The sequence below is a fragment of the Colobus angolensis genome, unplaced genomic scaffold, assembly GCF_000951035.1.
Source record: "Colobus angolensis palliatus isolate OR3802 unplaced genomic scaffold, Cang.pa_1.0 Scaffold31, whole genome shotgun sequence".
Lineage (NCBI taxonomy): Eukaryota > Metazoa > Chordata > Mammalia > Primates > Cercopithecidae > Colobus > Colobus angolensis.
This window is the reverse complement of record NW_012116377.1, coordinates 8,826,456-8,845,974: the sequence shown is the minus strand read 5'-3', so window position 1 is coordinate 8,845,974 and position 19,519 is coordinate 8,826,456. Positions and strand designations below refer to the sequence as shown.

Sequence of the window (19,519 nt, the reverse complement as noted above, 5' to 3'; positions counted from 1 at the left end):
ATGATCTCACAGTTTCCTTCATCTACCAAACAATACTGCATCGCTGTGTCTCCAAAATTATTTATCTGTCCTGAGAGGTACCTTTCTGACCTCAGGAAAGTATTGCTGGAACACATCTTCATCATTAGATTGATTGCTGGAATCCCATCCCTCAGCAGTTTGTGAGATAGTATCTCCTTCTGGTTTGCTATTGTTTCTCATGGGTTAGTTTTTAATCTCAACCACTGAATCACAAGATCCATGAAGACAAGCTTATGATTGCTACTGTGTGTTACCTGCAGCACACTGAGGTAGAAGTAGCTTTTCACAGAAACTGCACAAAAAATCATTTGAATGATATGTTTTATGTATATATCTCTGGTTTGTGTATATTTATGAATTTGTGTGTGTGTTCCTCAGTGTGCTTCCCATATGCTGTAAGAAGTATTCATCTATGTGGTTTGAGGGGCAAGGACTTGGATATTTTCCCTGGCCATCAGGCCGGTGACATAAACTAGTAAGTCGGGTCCTCCACAAGCTCATGACTGTTGCTGGCACAATACAGGGCTTACCTGAGCTGTAGCCTGGAATTATTTTTGCCCCCGCTTCCTATTCTCTCCCAATATGAAAGACTAATTTTGCTTTTAAACATGAAGGAAGTGGCTGGGCGCGGTGGCTCATGCCTATAATCCCAACACTTTGGGAGGCTGAGGCAGATGGAGCATGAGGTCAGGAGTTCGAGACCAGCCTGACCAACGTGGTGAAACCCTGCCTCTACTGAAAATACAAAAAATTAGCCAGGCGTGGTGGCACACCCCTGTAATCCCACCTACTCGGGAGGCTGAGGCAGGAGAATTGCTTGAACCACAGAGGCAGAAGTTGCAGTGAGCTGAGATCACACCACTGCACTCCAGCCTGGGGAACAGAGCAAGTCTCTGTCTTGGAAAATTAAAAATTAAAAATTAAAAAAGTTTTTTAAAAAAAGAAGGGGGAATATGTATGTGTACATATATGCTTGTATGTGTGCTTATCTATGCATATGTACATACATATGTGCATGTATATATGCATATATGTATATATGAAGAAAATATATGTAATATATATTTTCTCCAAAATGTAAATAATGGATATTTCTGGGTGGTGGTTTTTTTAGTTTTTGTATTATGTCTTACAATAAGACATAATAAATTTAACAAAAACCTAATAGATATTATTTTTTAAAGACCAGAGAGGAACAAGATTATGAGATAGTTGCTGGGGTCCACCCTCTGCATGAACCAAGGGTGAGGGACAAGCAGGTTCCTAGCAGAGAACAGGGTGATCCGCTTCTCAGGACCTTGGGATTCAAGAAGGCCATCAGAGAGTGAATTCAGGCTGACTTGCCGGACTGGCGGAGGTTGTCAGCTGAAGAACTGGCAACTTTGTTTAGTTGCAAAGGTCAGGAGCCTTGGACTGTGAAAAGAAAGAGAAGGAAAATCCAGGGGGTAGGGGGCTGGGAGCAGGAAGGGGATAAGAAATTCTTGAAGGTTTTCCCCAAAACTCAGCAGTTTAGAGACCTGTGGAAAAGGTGAGGAAAAGCTTGAAACATGGCTTCAAATTCATGAGGCGTTTTCATGAAGAGATATGCAGTGGGAGAGAGAAGCAGACGTGTTTCCAGTTTGGTGTTCACTTTCTGTGATTCCAGAGGGAGGGGTTCCCAGAGTGACTCAGCATGGGGACACGGAGATCCAGGTCAGGAGGGCACAGAGAGCGCCCACTAGGGAAAGCGTTTGCCACTGTGTGAGCAGCAAGCTTTCAAACGGGATGCGGGTCAAGACAGCTCCCCCAGCCCGGTTACCCTCTCTTCCCTCCTCTCCCACAGTCTAAGTACAGAGGGAAGGTTTTCTGGTAAAGAAACTGTTTCTAATCTTTCTAAATTGGAAACACACAGAAAATGACATGAAACAAGTATTTTCCAGGATGTCTCTCCCACACTGCCTAGGTTCATAGTTCTCTCAGAGGGTTTCCTGAGCAGAGGGAAAAATGGAAAGAGGAAAAACAGAGATTGAATGTCGCTGGCTGTGGCTGATGTCTTTGCACTGGGGTGATGGTGTGGCAGTGGGCGTGGCCAGCCTGTCACTCAGGAGGCAGCATAACAGGTGGGCATACCTCCGCACCACCTCTGAGGCCTTCCTGCTCATCGCTGACTGCTCAGCCAGCCTGTCTTTATCAGTAACCTCCTTATAGAATTTGGGAAGAAGAGCCCTGGGGTCAACATGAGCCGCAAACACAGACATCTAGATCCAAAAGGAGACCCTTCAGGCAGAGTAGGATGCATGATAAAACAAATAAGAAGGTCGCAAAAATCAGTCCTTGAAAAGAGCTAACCTGAAAATGTGTTTCATGGTATTAATTGATGTCTTCTCTCTATGCAGTATTTAATATTTTTGTTACTGTATATCTCAGTTTTTAATTCTGATGGCTGCAACAAGTGATATTTCCAGTCTGGGTTCTGGTTTGAAACCTGAGGTGGAGAAAGCCTTTTTAAAACCAGTTAATATAGTATTCGCAGAGTTTCTCTGTAGGAAATGGAGGAACACAGAACACATAAAGTCCCTGCCAAGGACAGAATCCCTCACCCCATTTAATGGAAGAGATACAAGCCTTTCCCTAAAAGTCCCTGCCAAGGACAGAATCCCCCACCCCATCTAATGGAAGAGATACAGGTCTTTCCCTAAGAAGTCACGCTATAATTGGGCAGGCAGAGAAAAACACAAAGGCTGCCTGCAAGGAAGCCATCCAGAGGTTAAGCAAATGACAGTAACCACTGCCTTTCTTACTGAACTCCTAATATGAGCCTGACATTTTACATGTACTCTCTCCTGTCATTCCCACAACAATTCTTCAAGGTAAGTATCATTATCCTCATTTTGCAGATGAGGAAAACGTCACTCCAAGAGGTTGAATAATTTACCCAGGGTCACACAACCAGAAAGTGGCAGAGATGAGATTTGAACCCATTATGCACACTGCCTTCCACTGGCCAAGTCCACTAAATAAAACAATTGGATGATTCAGGCAGAAACACACAAAGCAACATTTTGGCCCAAATAATATAAATTCTGTCAGTTCCGTCTCCTTATCAGCTGAATAAAACACACTTGAATTTAAAAACCAAGAAAATTCTGTGTTCCATGTATTGTCTGTTAACCACTCACTGTCTTCTGTGCCAAGCAGAGCATGGCATGAGTCAGGAATTTAGAGGAGGCTGTTTATTATGTCTTAGCCATACAAATAGCAATTCAAGCACATCCCTGCCTCCCTGGTTTTCTAATCCATCAGACAAAAAACATTGGAAACATACAGTTGAATGAAGATGAATTTGAAAATCTGTTGCAAAATAGCTGCCTCAAATTCTTAGTGGAACAAGAAGAGGTATAATGTAATAAACATGTTCTCCTTTTGTGGCTATTTTTCTATCACTGGATGTCCAATGAATGCAAAACATCTCGTTATAGCTCAGCTCTTATTCCAAGAGTCTAACATTAGAATGGGGCCTACAGTATATTAAATAAACAGCATTTATACGCAGGAGTCTGTACAGGAATAAGGGGAGATAGGGGAAATTTTAGCATACCCTCCCCTCATATAAAGAATGCTGAGAAGGTTTGGTTAATAAAAGCCACTGTCCTATAAAGTGGGTCTCACTGATTCTTGCCCCTCATGGAAAATGCCAGACAAGTGCTTCTGGACAATGCGCGCTGGAAAATGTGAAAATGTACTCGATATCCTGCAAAACTCAGCTTTTCTGATGTTGGAGTGGTTGGCATAAAGAAAAGACCTCTATGCTAAGCATTCCAAGACAAGTGACCCTTAGAATTACTAGGTAAATATTTCAAAAAGTTGATCTCAGACTGTACACTGGCCTACAGAATCAGAAAGCCAAACTATAGAGTTATTGGATATGAGAGGTATATGAATTCTAAGCTGAGAGCTGTTTTCTCAAACAAGATGAATTATTACCATTTCAAAAAAAATTTTAATGGTCTCTTTTTCACACTTCCACGTAAACTTTTTCCACTAGTCCTTGCCCTAGGCCAGATTTTTGAAAAATCATCTCAATAATGTCATGAATAACTATCATTTTTAAAGTTAAGAGCTATGCATTGATGTTTAGGTTAACCACTCTTTTAAGGTACCAAGTGGGCTATATAAAATTATGGCTTCCTGGATAACTGTGTATGTATTTTCTCAGGGCTTAAGGGAGCAAGTGTTCAGTATCACCTATATGGGTTTATCACCTATTTCCTATTTCTCACACATCAGACCATCATGAGAAAGATTTGTGGATATACAGAGATCGTCATAGCTTAATATATATTTATATAGATAGATATATATAATGAAGTTACCCAAACCACTTCAGGTGAGGTCCTCAGGGACAGGATCGATTCTTATGTGAGGAATGCTTTCCAAGATTTTTAGAATTCACAAACATACAAATATACAAATATTATTTAGAAGATGGATTCTCCTTTAGAAGAGGCAACATGTACAGCAGTTAAGAACAGCTTTGAAGTCACACAAACCTTGGTTCAGATCTCACCCCCTCCACTTGCCAGCTATATGATCCTGGGCAGGACTTCTCCAGGCCTCAGTCTGCAAAATGAGGGCAATGGTATTTACCCACTCAATGAGGTTGTGGTGCAGATCATGTGAAATGATGCATGTGAAACACTCAGCACCTTGTCAGACATGTGGTAAGCACTCAATAAATGTTAGCTATTAATAATAAGAACAATAAAATATTTTTAAACTGCTATCCTCTTCAGAATTTTAACAACCATATAAAAAGCAGAATGCCAAACTTAGCATTTATAAGACTATTAAATCCTGCCACTGAAATAAATTCTGTAGGCCTCATAGCCCATCTATTAAAAAAACCTGGTAATGACAGTGAATTATGGTTTGGGGGGGCGGGGGGGGTGTCTAGCTAATCAGGACAGCTGATGCCGCCTTCCATGCTAATGACATTGCACACAGAAAAAAATGTGATTTAAAATTCTTTTTTTCTTTCTTTTTTTAAATTATACTTTAAGTTCTAGGGTACATGAGATGGAGTCTCACTGTGTCGCCCAGGCTGGAATGCAGTGGTGCAATCTCAGCTCACTGCAACCTCAGCCTCCCAGGTTCAAGTGATTCTCCTGCTTCAGCCTCCCGAGTAGCTGGGATTACAGGTGCCCACCACCACGCCCAGCTAATTTTTTGTATTTTTAGTAGAGATTGGGTTTCACTGTGTTGGCCAGGTTGGTCTTGAACACCTGATCTCGTGATCCACCCACCTCGGCCTCCCAAAGTGCTGGGATTATAGGCGTGAGCCACCACGGCTTGCTGTGATTTAAAATTCTTGAGCCACTTTTGCCCTGGTAAAGTTGGGATCAGTGGGTGCACCAGTCCCTTTGCCGTGAGTTATTCACAAATGCATGTGTATAGCTCCTGGCTTTCTTCAGAATCTCATCTCCTCTCTGACTCCTAAGTATACGCTATATTCTTGGAAGCTCAGGGTAACTACCACTTCAGCTTGATGCTGAAGTATTTTATCTCACTAAATGAACAGTTTTTGCCCAGCTGGATTCTCACTAAGAGAGTTTCAGACTGTTCTTCTCATTTCCATGCGGCAAGTGTGATAGAACCTTTTGCATCATGGAACTGAGCCACAGTCAATGTGAGACTGTGAGATTATACTCTGGAATTGATCCTGAACTTTTCTCTTGGCCAAGAGCCATTGCTCTTTAGAATAGATCACTCTTCTAAGAGCACTACAAGTTGACCTTCTTTGAGAGGTAATTTTTCTTAAGGAAACAGTGATTTCCTTGCTTCAGATGGCCCAGTAGAGATGGTGTAAGCCATGCTGCATATGGAAGCTGGGTCTCAAGCTTGTCTCCCTACTCGTTCACTCTCTCACTCAAGAATTCACTCCTTTAGGCAGCCTTGCAGTCTGCCCAAACCAACTGCATGCCTTGGAAAATTTACAGATTGCCACCTGTCATGGTCCCTGGAAACACTTAAATCATGAATTTTAAGTCCATTACTATCAAAGATGTACTATATAAATGGGTAAACTTTTCTCAGTTTCTTTCTCCCAATTAAATGTTATATAGCAAGACTTGCTGGTAGGGCACAGGGGCCCTAAGACAGCTTAAACAACAAAACGAATAAAGGATCTGAAATAAACTTTAATGATCACTGTCACTAGGACCTCACATTTAATGCGCCCCCATTTCTATTATTCCTGACTCAACTCCTGCTTATGGGTCTGGAACGTTGGGAAGCCACTGCAGGACTGGTTTACAGGTGTCTAATGGGATGAAAGCATATGGATTTGAGTTCCAACAAAGTTAGTAAAAGTGGTTCATCAGTGATCCTCCTCTGGATTGTGGACTTGGTGGGCTCCTTCTGAACCTTCAGACCAAGGAAAGTCTTACACACACTCTGTTTCCTCCATATCCTCTTCTACAAAATGATTGTGTGTTTGTCAGGTTGCACTCTGCATCGGGTTACTAGAAATACAGTAGGTTGCACTGATGATTTAACTCTGTTTTCTATAAGGGCTACGGGATCTCATGCAGATTTTTGCAAAGTTATATGCAAATCACAGAGCCCGGCCCTTTTCTTAACAGGATGGCAACCTTGTTCCTCGGTGGCACCTGGGACCTGGAGATCCTTTCTCCACTTACGTTTAGCGCGCATCCTGGGACTTGTCCCTGCAGCTCACCGGGTTAGCCGTGGCACCGTTGGGACCTCCCACCAGGACTCCAATCACCCACCTCTCTTGAGACTTCTCTGGCAGGGCTGGTGTGGGGTGCAGCCTTTGCTCAGAGGGCAACATGTTCCAAGCAAAATCTCCCCGCCTGGGCCATGGGTTCACCCTCGGGGCTCCCTTCTTCTCTACTGGGTGCAATTCGAGGTTGCTGAGCTTCTCTCCAAAGTCTAAAATGGTGGGGCAGTAGGGACCTGTGAGAGGCCCCATGGCCCAATGTACTTCCCCCAGATCCCACTCAGAACAGCAGGTACGCCCAGGCCCCTGCTGCCCTAGAGGTCTGCAACATGAGTGAAGGGGTAATTAGAGGGACACACTTGTCTCTGAAGTTTACACCAGGATGAACATTTCTGTTAGTGGTCCCCAATCTGGAAAAACCCATCATTCTAATCTAGCTTGCATCCCCACATCATGAGAAAGAGGGAAGAAGAAGGGATGATGTGTGGTAGAGAAGATGAGGGTTAACTTTAGCCTTTCCCAAACACTGGCAACAACCACTTCCTCAACAGTTTTTCTATCTGCTTCAGCCTACCCAGATTTTTTCATGTTTTTCTAGCTCCTCCATAACTTCCCTCCCTCCCGAGGTCTCTGGTTCAAAGACCACCCTACCAGCCCCTATTTGCTTCAGGTTATCCTGTTGAGGGTGGGTGGGAAGTGTGAGAAGATATAACTGAAAAACTGGCCACATGTTGGTAATTGTTGAAACTAGATGATGGTACATGGACATTCATTATACCATTCTCTCCACTTCTGTATATGTTTGCAATTTTTCATAATAAAAAAGTTTTAAAAGTCCTCCAGTTTCCAACACACTCAAGAGAGAGCCCTAACCCCAAACACAGAGTTTCATGGAAACCCCACACCAAGGCAAGAGGCAGAGATGATGATTCCATTTCATATATACACTCATTTTCTAACTTTTTTTAAAGGCCCACTGCTTTATTTTCAATAGATTAAATCTGATTTCTGAGAGGTCCTGAAGTTGGGCTTACTTCCCTGGCTGGGTTATGGGGGAGGGCAGGGTAAAGGAATCCTTAAAAAAGTTTACACTTTTATGTATCTCACAATCTTATTGTGAGGATGTGACTTGTTCAGTGTTCTGAACTTTTCGAAGGAATCGTGCTCTCAATGCAAAGTGTCATTCTCTGGAATTGCACCTGGCTCAGGAAAGGACTGTCTTTGTACTTGAATTTAAATCCAATGGAGAACTTTAACACGGGCATTTGCATGACTGAGAATTGCTGCTGTCTTTTTTCCGTATGTCACTTTCTTGAATGTGTTCTAATAAAATGATTCTAAAGCAGGCTGTTGATATACAGTGATTTATAAATACTTTCTATTGAGTGCTGAGGCCCTTAATTCTCTGCCAAGAATCCTCCCCATCCCACTTTCCAGAAAGATCTGTCAAGCTGGAGACAGATGCAATGAGCGTGTGTCCGGCATGATGGCGGCACCACTGCAATTGCAGCACTAATGAGAATCATATCAACCACAGCAATTTTGTCTTCTGGTTGCCTAGCAACAGAATTTGTTTTTCAGAATAAGGATAATCATAGGTAGAAGATGAGTGTGGTGGCGGGAAGGCAGAAGAGGGGGCAGGACGGGAACAGGAGTATAATTGACTCCACCAGGGAGGGAGTGAGGGAGCAAAGTAGAAGGGAGAGAAAAGCAGCCAAAAAGAGAGTCAGGCGAAGTTCAAACTCGTGCTTTTCAGTGGTAGTCCTCAGCACGTTCAAGTGATGATCAATGGTTCAATTTTATTTACAAAATTAAGCCTTTTGATATCAAGCTATAGCAATTTACAAATCTCATTAGGCAAACTGGAATCAAAAGGGGAAAATATATATCTCTGAAGGTAGATATTTTGAGAAACACTTTTTATCCCAATCTTTATGCCCCTCCAGCCAAGACTAGCTAGGGCAGGAGACCCTAGCCCCTGGGCTGCAGACTAATGCCTGGTGATGTGAGATAGAACAGTTCCATCCCCAAACCATCCCCAACTACCCCCTCACCCCTCCCATTTATAGAAAAATTGCCTTCCATGAAACCAGTCCCTGGTGCCAGAAAGGTTGGGTACCACTGAGCTAAGGCACTCCCATGAGCCAGTAGCAAACTTGGGCCAACTCTTTGGGAAAGAGGCATTGTTAGGAACCTCATGGCTTAAAGGCTTCATAAAGGGAAGGGGAGGCAGAACCAGTCAAGGAGACTTCCATTCACTGGGCACTTTTCTGACACCGGGTACCAGGAAGACACTTGATGTCCTCCTTTAATTTTCACAGCCATCCTGAGAGGCAGGTAGTACTTTGTTTTCCAAATGAAGAGAAGTAGATAACTTAAACTCACAGCTAGAACAGAGCAGATCTGTGATTCAAATTCAGATCTCTCATCCCCAAATCCATGCTTTTCCAGGCCACTGGGCTGATGGCCCAGGTGCCCAGCCTGGGGTCTTCCTTGCACACCTCCCACAGGTGTTCACATCAAGGAACTGTGCAGTTCTGTATGCCCTCAGGGTACAGACCAGTGTCCTACTCTTCCTTGTGTGATTGGAGAACCCTGACGGCCAGGGTCTTTGTAGCACACATCCATGTATCTGTGCCTTGGTTGTGTAGAGCACAGGCTGATGAGACGGAAATCACCGTTTGGTTTCCATAGGGATTTGTTTACTTAGCAAATGTTTTTCAAGTGCCTCCAAGTGCTGGGCATTATGAAGTGGGTGAGTAAACAGTCCCTGTTCTCACAGAGCTTACCAGTAGAGGAGACAGATATTAAGTAACACATATGAGTGGATATTTAAATACAACTGAAAGGGGCCTTGGAGATGATTGAGATCAACTGATGAAATTGAGACCCAGAAATGCTAGTTGCCCAAGCAATTTGCCCAAGACCATATAGCAAGTTAGGGGCAGAATAAAGACTAGAACCCAGAACTCCTGATTTTCATTCTTAGACTATTTTCCCCCAAAATATGTCACACTCTGTTCTGTTGCATATCCATTCCATAATAGACTGCCCTCAAGCCCCAGCCAGCCACATAATCATGTTGATCCATCAGGACACTATTCCCATTTTTAGGAAAAACCAGATAGTATTTTGAAATGATAAAGAGTGTAGTGAAGTAAATCCCTGAGAGTGGTGCTTACCAAAGCTTGTTTTCAGTGTTATCTCAGAGCCCAGAGCAGAAACAGAGAGAGGCAAGGCTCCCATGTGGTAGAGACACTGACTAATAAGGGTGCTTACAGGTGTTTCAGTGTTTTGGTCTGACCCCAGTACTTTCTCATCTCCCAGATTCAGCAGTTGCTCATTCACTCATTCATTCAACAAATATATATTGAGTGCCTACTAGGTGCCAGGCACAGTTCTTGGAGCTAGGGACACAGCAGTGAACAAAACAGGCCTCCCTCATGGAACATACATTCTAGCTGGGAGAAACGGACAGTAAACAAAATAAATAACACAGCATATTAGAAAGTGAAAAATGCTACAAAGGAAAATAAGAAAGGAAGGTAGAGAGTGCCAAAAGTAGAGATGCATTTTTAAATAGGGTAGTCAGGAAAAAGACCTTCCTTAGAAAACGACATACTCAGTACATCATTTTCTTTATTTAGTGACATTTAAATGTATGTATATGCGTACATATGTACATATGCAAGGCATATATACATATAATTTATATAATACAAATACATATGTAAGACCTTCCTGAGAAAAGTGTGTACTGAGTCATCATTATATATATACATATGTACATATACACATACCCATATATACTATACATATACAAATATACAAATGAATTGGTGACAAATATATCACTTTAAGTATGACAGTGCATTTGACGTGGTTTAACATGTCGTTGTGGGCCTAGCTCTAAATAGCCAGCATATTGTGTAATTTGAAAAGTCCCACAAGCTGCTTCCTACTCCTTACAGAAAAAGAAAAAGAAAAAAAAAAACAAAAGCTTCTCATGGCATGTACCAATGCCCAATTCCTAGCATTTCCTTTTTGTAGGGCACTAAAGCAGTAGTTCTCAAACTTGAGTGTACATCAGAATTGCCTGGAAGGCTTGTTAAAGCACAGAAGATTTGGACAGATACAAAACTTTGCATTTCTAACAAATTCCCAGGTAATGCTGATGCTATGGTCCAGGGACCACATTTTGAGAACCATTAAATTAAGCTATTATAGCTAGGAGGTTCCTGTTAAAATGAAGCTATTACCTCAGAAATGAGGCATCCATTCATTAGGATGAATGGACATTATCAAAGTAGTTATCCTTAAACAGCAGAATTGTTTAAAAATTGGACTATTTTTTAAAACAGGGGTAAGTTTCAGAAGCCACAGCCAAAGACCCCAAGCATGGAGGAATTAAACAAGGAATGTATCCTCAAAGGAGGTGCCAACAGTATTTCATTATTTGTCTATCAATGCTTTACATTTTCATAACGTAATACTTTTGTAAGCTCTTTTGACCACTACTTTCTTTTGACCAGTTAACCTACTAGGTAGGCAGAGCAAATGAATTATTATATTGTATAAATAAGAAAATTGAGACAAAAAGAGGTTATATGGCCTCCCTTGGGCTATCAAGTCTGAGAATCCCAGCTCTCCTACTCCCATTCCGTTTTTCTTTCTCCATTAACATTTTTCATAACACTAGCAATAGCTTTCTCCTGGGACATCTATTCTGGGATCATTAAAATCCAGGACACACAGCTTGCTCTTGGCCTTTTGCCCTGTTCAGAATCCCACTTGCTGCAAGTAGATTATTCATATAAGTGATTAACTGTGGCACGTCCTAGGCCCTGCATCAGTTTCTTCTGCCATAAATACATTTTTATTCTTCTCCTGGCAGGTATTTTATGGAGAAAATGCTAACTCATTTTATTATTAGCCTAAGCTAGAACTTATCATTATGAAAGCAAACCTGCTGGGGGAAAACACACATAATCCTTTCCAAAGGCAAATAGAAAAGACATTTTGATTATATGTACCATTGCTTTCATTCCATTAGGAGAGATAATTGAAAGTTTTCTGTTTCACTAAAGTACTCAGCAAAATGAGAGTAGATTTTTTTATATCTGATGACTGGTGAATCACATCTTGAGTATTTAAATATACCTACCCCTCCACAAAAAAAAAAAATGGAAATGAAGTATAAAATCCTTTTTCCAAGTTCTTGTCCTTCTAGTCATTTTCTCCATGTCTGCACTGTCTCCTCTTGGTGAGACGGTGAGGTCTCCCATTGACTGTCATGGTAGGGACCCTGTGGGTCACAGGAGCTATCTTCCTTCCGCTTCTATACTGTCTTTGACTATCCAGCAGCCCAAGGCTTTAGAAGTTTAATTTCTAAATCTGCCCTCATCTGTCACCCAGTACATTGCTATTGTGACATCTTTTTCCTTCTGTGCTGCCATTGAGACCATTCATTTATTCAGTAAACATTTATTAAACATTTACTATGTATCAGATACGCTGGGAGCCACTAAGCAGGCTACAAAAATGAGTTTGAAATAATCCTGTCCTCAAAGAACATGGCATATTATAGAACCACTCTCTAAATCACATGGAATCATAAACATCCAGATGTCTTCTGTGTGGGTTACGGTCCCACGCAAGCTGCTCCCCATTTTCATTCTCTGTACTTTATGCTCAAAGAAAGCTAGTTCATGAGTTTTTTTAGCTTCAATATAAAATAGGCACCATTAGGAAAGAAAATATACCTGGGGAAGAGAAAAGTGGGATGAGGAAGGAGAATTAGTCTGTGATTCTGAGTACACACAGAGATAGGTATGTGTCGGCAGCCCAAAAGCATCGGAAACAGGGAGCAGTGTAGGATCTAATATCTGCTGTAGACATTCCATGTGTGGACCATGGAAACTGATATATGTGGGTCATAAAGCTTGGATGACTAGAAGTTTCATATTGATGAAAGATCCAGTGTGAATATGGTTTTGCTGAGCTTTAGACTCCAAAGTGTGCCGTGAAAATGACTGTCCTTTAAAAAAATTAATGTTCACTGCATCACAAGGACTGAACATAGGAGAAAGCAGGTTGAGTTGCGGGAGAGAGTGGAATGCAGAGGATTCGATGAGCTGAATCGGTATTAGAGAACCCATAAGAAAGATTCAGATCCTAATCCAACAATGTGCATGTATGTGCATATAGGTACACGAATACATATGCACAGGAAATGTGTCAAAGGCCAGTTTTTATGAGGATGAGTCTCTTAAATATATTTCAAACTTATAATCCAGAAAGGAAGACAAGTTTAGAAAACCAAAAGTGCAGTCAGAGCTAAAGATAAGATTGTTAGGTGACCACACATCTTCCTCCCATTTATATGGAGCCACCTGAAGGTGTAGCACCTTTTACACTCTCAGCAGCTTAGAGGGGCTCAGACTCTGACCACTCTTTTTTAGATTGGGCTTCGTGAATAGAATCACAAGCCAGGGGTTCAGGGCAGATACAGAGCTGGTTCTCAGATCTGTCCTTTGAAACCTGTTTTTACTGGTTCTGCAAACCTTTCCTGGCCCTGAAGAGGGTTTTCTCAGCACAGGTGCTTATAACCAGGCTTACTAGTGACCATCAAAGGTGCCAGTGGCATGATAATACAGCCAGGCCTACCATGTGGACATGGATAATAGTAGCTGTAGTTAGAATTTAGAGAGTTCAGAAATAGCAGTGATGGGAGAGGGGGTTTCTATGTGTCTGCTTTTGAGTTTCTGGGATGGTGGAATAAAGAATGTTATTCTATCTGTAAGGATGTCCAGTGATTCTGTTACCTATTAGTGGTGACCTTCTAATCAGCTTTATACCTAACATAATGTGGAGGTTTTAGATTTGGCTGTGCTGAGCTCTGCTGAGTGGTTGTTATGGCATGCATCTGAGTAAAGGGAAGTACCAGGATGGGGGTGGGATAAAAAATAATTGATGTAGAAAGAGGGTTTAGATTTTATTGGTGTGGCATTCTCACTCTGAGAGTAACCTGTAAGTATAGCACTCTGAGTGTTGCTCTGGTGTCTCACAGTTTCACGAGGACTTGCCTGGGATCTTGGCCCTGAGAGAAGCAAGTGGTTGATAAAATTGATTGACACAATTGAGCTTCTCCAAGGCCAGCTGGAAGATAGCAATGAAAAGTGGAGACTCTGTACTTCTCAGACTCTCCTGTGTTCTCATTTGCTATTGAGGATGCTGACCTATTGCTTTATGTTTTGGTATTTCTGGGACTATTCAACTAACAAACTTGTAGGAGACCCACAGATACAACCCTCAAAGCCAGGCCAACACAAATGACCTAAGTACTCTCTTTCTATCCTGCAAAACCACATAGGCAGGCTTCAAGATGGAATAAGTCATTAAAGAGGGGGGGGGGGGGGGGGGTGGTCCTTGCAGTGCTTGATTGATTGGCTGGTGTAGAATAAAAGTGATGACATTTCAGCTTAATGGCACAGCAAAATGTTGCTTGTAGGGCTACACACAGGCACAGCCTTCCAGGAGAGGCCATCAAGCCATCAACCTGGCATTTCTGGCTTCATGGCAGGAGTGAATGATTCAGAAATTAAAGTGAGAAAATAATGAGCCCAGTGAGTGTGATGGTCATTCAAAGATGATTGCTTAGATCATCACCACATGCCTCAGACCTCTAATTTGGTTATAGTAGTAACAAATCTGGATAACTTATTTTTCTTGATTAAAAGTCTTATAAAAATACATATGGAGCCAGGTGGGTGGCACATGCCTATTATCCTAGCACTTTGGGAGGCTGAGGTGGGCAGATCACTTGAGTCCAGGAGTTTGAGACCAGCATAGCCAACATAGCGAGACCCTATCTCTACCAAAAAGATACAAAAATTACCCAGCACGGTGGCATACACCTGTAGTCCCAGCTACTTGGGAAGCTGAGGTGGGAGGATCACTTGAGCCCAGGAGGCAGAGGCTGTGGTGAGCCAAGATCACACCACTGCACTCCAGCCTGGGCAGTGGAGTAAGACCCTGTCTCAAAATTAATAATAATAATAATAATAATAATAATAATAATAATGCATATGGGAGCAGGGGTGGGAGAAGTAAGGATGTGGAGGGTTAGATAGAGCAGCACCACTAGTCACATCTTTGGTAAATGTTTGATGTGAGAAGGGCTATAAGGGTTATGTCCAAAATAGTATAATGATTGGGGTTCTGGAGAGTCCCTCCACTATTAGAGACTATAGAAATGGCTAATACCTCCTCCAGAGGCCAATGAAGGGGTTATGTCTCCAAAACAAGAGAATGTGTATTGCTAATAATTAGTGACTCTAAATAAGTACTGGGTATCCATCACATTCATTCATTTATTCATCCAACAGCTATTTATTAGATACCTACTATGTGTCAGGCACTATTCTAGACAGGAGAAAGAGAACAACAACAAAAACCACAAACAAGAATTCCTGCCCGCATGGAGTTTATATTCTGGTGGAAATATAGACCAATAAGTAAAATATATAAAATGTTACATGATTATACATGTTATGGTGAAAAATATAGCTACAAAGGAATGTAGGGAGTGCAGGAGATGAGGAAGGAGTGCAGGGAGAAACTAAGATTCGATGACTGACACAATCAGGGCTACAGAACACTAGGAAATTCATCCAGATGATCTCAAGGCAGATAGTAGTAATGAGTCTGTGAGTTTTGGAGGGAATGGAGAGGTAAGGGTTTTGCAAGAAACATACACAAGATTTTATAAGTCTCTCTTTATACTCCCCACAAAAAGCATGAAGATTGGCCAGACACGGTGGCTCACACCTGTAATCCCAGCACTTTGGGAGGCCAAGGCGGGAGGATCACAAGGTCAGGAGATCGAGACCATCCTGGCTAACACAGTGAAACCCCGTCTCTACTGAAAATATGAAAAATAGCCAAGTGTGGTGACACACACCTGTAGTCCCAGCTACTCAGTAGGCTGAGGCAGGAGAATCACTTGAACCCAGGAGGCAGAGGTTGCAGTGAGCTGAGATTGTGCTACGCCAGCCTGGGCGACAGAGCAAAACTCCGTCTCAAAAAAAAAAAAGAAAAAAAAAGCATTGGGGAGGAGCAGTTTTATCTAGGAGCAAGTAGGAGCTCTCAGATAAGATAGCCTCTGCCCTAGTCTTCATGCCTCCACTGGAGTGAAGAGTATGCCCAGAAATGTGCCCCAGAAGTCAAGTGGGAACCTCAGACTATTCCCCTATCCTTTACCAGCAGTCAAGAGAAGCCTTTCTGATATGACATCAGCCTAGGTTTGAAGAACCTAGATTCCATTCAAAGTGGTGATGACCTCACTTACGGTATGGTTAAACATCCTTCAAGTTCACATGGCAAGATTCTCGAAAACAAATCAAGGTTTGGTCCAAGTTCTATGTGAATCTGGGAGCCAAGAACTCATACTATTCATACACTATTCATAAATCAAGGGAAGCTTAAAGAGGCATTGCAGATTCTGAATAATGTGACAGTATTTGTTTTGTCCCTAAGAGATTTAAAAATATTAATTCCCTTTGGTTACTTCCCCCTGATTTCCAGCAGACTGTATGGTCCCTCCAGTCTAGTTTGATAAAGTTTCAGCAGCAGCAGGAAGCATGGTTTCCAACAATGCCTGCATGTTAGACCCACCATGGTAACTAGTACAAGGACAGAGAAAGTCTGGGTTTGCTTTATCACAAATAGGACAGGACCCCAGGGTACCCAGTGAAGAGGTGCAGGAATTCCTGCTACAGTCTTGGGATAGTAATTCATATAGTGTATACCTATTGCTTGGTTCCTTGTGCCCAAGTAATAGGTATGTTCAACCTATGTCAGGTCAGAGTCCCTGACAGCAGGAAGATGGCTCAGTCACAGTTGTGGGTAAATGTAGCTTCCCCATGTCCTCTCCCCAGACCCCACAAGACTCATCAAATTTATGCAGCAGACTTGAGAGTTAAGGAGAATCTGGCTGTGTCCTCCCAACTGCCTCACTGTGCCCTTAAGAGACAAGCTTTTAAAGTTGAAGCCAGATGGGAGGGGAGCTCAAAGTACCAGCACACACGCCCACCCTCCCATTCATTGTGTAATAGTTACCATCTGATGCTAAGGTTATCTCTAGAGAGATACATTGCATGACTAAGTTCAGGAGGTTGTCTGCCATTGCTATGTTGAAAAATTAGTCTAAGATGGTATTGGTTACCCTTTCCAGATAAGGGCTAACTGGGGCAGGTTCATTCCAACTCAGGTCTTGTTATAGGAGCCAAGTAATATAATGGCAAACAAAATCACATTCTCTATGTGGCCATGAGAAATCAAATGTGATACTTGGTTATTTTCTATTTTCTTGGATCTATACTTGTGCTCAGCAGGGGGGATCTAAACATGCCTGTATAGGTCAACCATCTTTTTGTCTTATCCTGATAAAAATTTAATTTTGAACATGACTCAGACTCATCTGTAGATTGCAAAAACTTTTGAACTTACATGGAAGTAGCTGGATTAAAAACCAGTATAGTTTTATAAAATTCATGTCAAATCATACTAGTACCCGAATTGGTAATTGCCACAGAATAAGTTCCATGAGGGTAGGGAGATTCTTGTCTGCTTTCTTCACTGCGATATCCCCAGTACCTGTGCTAGTATCTGATACATTGTAGATAATGCAGCTACAATGACTTAGCATGTACAGCAAGTGCAATCTCCTTAGTGTACAGAAACACAGAGAGAAAAACTTCCCATCTTTGGTGCAACAAGACTGGTAGATGAGGACCTCCCCTGTTGCAGTGCTGAAGAGTAGGAAGTTCTTTAGAATGATGTTATACTTGACAAAAACAAGGAGCATGCTGCTTGATTTCCAGTTCTTGATAATGCAAGAGTAGAAGACAGGTCTGATGCATGATCTGGTAGGCAAAACTCAAATCCAGAATCGAGGGCCAGGATCGTTTAACAGGTAGGGCCGTTAAACCTAGCAAATTATAGCCTTGGAGCTTCTTTGCTACCTGAAAACCTAGCAAAGAAGCTCTAAAGTGGGCAGTGGAACCCAGGTGCACAGCCAGATGTGGGAACTACAGGGTGGTTTGGTCACTGACAATTCAAATAATTCCAATAAATGCCAACTCTTCTCTCAGCAGTTTTATTGTGCAAATGAACTTTTAAATGCACTATTTAACTTCTGGGGCCCTGTAGATCATTTCTAATTAAGAATGGAAAATGGGAAGATTGAAAAAAGAAAGCATCAAGAGCCAAGAACAATGAATAAGAGAATCAATCCAACAGGGCACATGTCAAATAAAAAAGAAAGAAACAACTGCTATGAGAAGTCAGATTTGAAAAATGTCCCTCATTTGGTTTGCTTCACTGAGTTGGTTACCAGTGAGAAAGACTGAAGTCTCAAAGACTGCTGATTGCAAATGCACTTCTCTCTGCCCCACCCCACCCCCATCTCATTCAACATTCCTGAAGCTCCAGGAAATGAAAATGTAAGAAGCAATCCATCTATTGTGAGTCAGCCCAAGAAATGGTCAACAGTGGCGTCTAATGCCAATTCCCTGGTTGCAAGTGAAGCTGGTCTTCAGCTTGATTTTAATGAGCTTTAGGACTGTTCCAAAAATACATTAAAAGAAAAGAAAATATCCTTAATTAGAAGAATCATATAGTCCATTTGGGAGAGAGAAAATATCAATACTCAGGGAACAAAATTCATACCATGTAGGATAGGAATAGCTATTGCATTATCCTGAGAGGCCCAAAAGTTAGAATGATCTTGCCTCCCTTTTTATCTCTATCCAACACCGAAGATGAGTCATTGGATGTAATGGCAGTCATCTTCAAGTTGTTTTTGTTTGTTTATTTGTTGCCCAGGCTGGAGTGCAGTGGTGTGATCATAGCTCACTGCAGCCTTGACCTCCTGGGCTCAAGTGATCCTCCTGCCTCAGCCTCTTGAGTAGCTGGGACTACAGACATGTACCATCACATTTAGCTAATTTTTGTAATTTTGTAGAAATGGGGTCCTACTGTTTCCCAGGCTAGTCTCAAACTCCTGACCTCCTGTAATCCTCGGCCTCCCAAAGTGCTAGGATTACAAGCCAGGTTGTTTTAAGAACTACTAGTAATAATCATGATAGTGGTAGTAACAATAATAATAAAATCCAGTAAGTCAGCTATAATTGCATTCAGTTTGTATTTGTCTTAGTATGGTCCCATTATAACTCTCTCCCTTTCTTAGCTTTATTTTTCCTGCCACTCTTTCAAAGTTCAAGTTCCCAGACTCCTACCAATACTCATCCCCAAGACAATTCAGTTGAGAACAAAAGTGAATATATCTGTCAGGATAAGCCAAGTTTTGCTATGGTAACAACTCTGAAAATATTGGTGGCTTTAAACAACAAGGACTTATTGTTAACACTACATGTTCGTAATGTAGTTTTATCCATAGCAGGGGGCTGTGTTCATTATAGGCCCTCAGGGACTCTCTGGCTGATGAACCAACTTCTAAAGTTGCCAGTTACCATCCCAGACAGAAAGATAATTCTGAATGCTCTTACTCCCACAATTAAATGCTCCAACCTGGAAATAACTCAACACCAATAACCAGAACTAGTCACATGGTCCTTCTCATTCACAAGGAGTCCAGGAAAAGCAATTAAGTTATATATCCAGAAGGTGTAAATATTTGGTGAGTGTCAGAATGACTACCTTAACAGTTAACATCAAATCATACTTGCAGATAATTTACATCTGGACTCCAATATTTAT

The 19,519-nt window shown here is 41.8% G+C and overlaps 1 protein-coding gene across 4 annotated transcripts in view; it reads left to right on the top strand.

Moving 5' to 3' along the window:
• Window positions 1–19,519, top strand: part of KALRN (kalirin, RhoGEF kinase) — a 643,785-nt gene that overhangs the window by 434,655 nt on the left and 189,611 nt on the right. The window contains exon 34 of one of the 4 annotated variants that reach the window (XM_011950778.1): window positions 6,642–8,085. The exons of the other annotated variants lie outside the window; for them this stretch is intronic. Coding sequence (XP_011806168.1) covers window positions 6,642–6,704 — 63 coding nt within the window. The 3' untranslated portion in view covers window positions 6,705–8,085. Of the gene's footprint in view, window positions 1–6,641; window positions 8,086–19,519 lie in introns of those variants that run through there. 4 annotated transcript variants of the gene reach the window in all.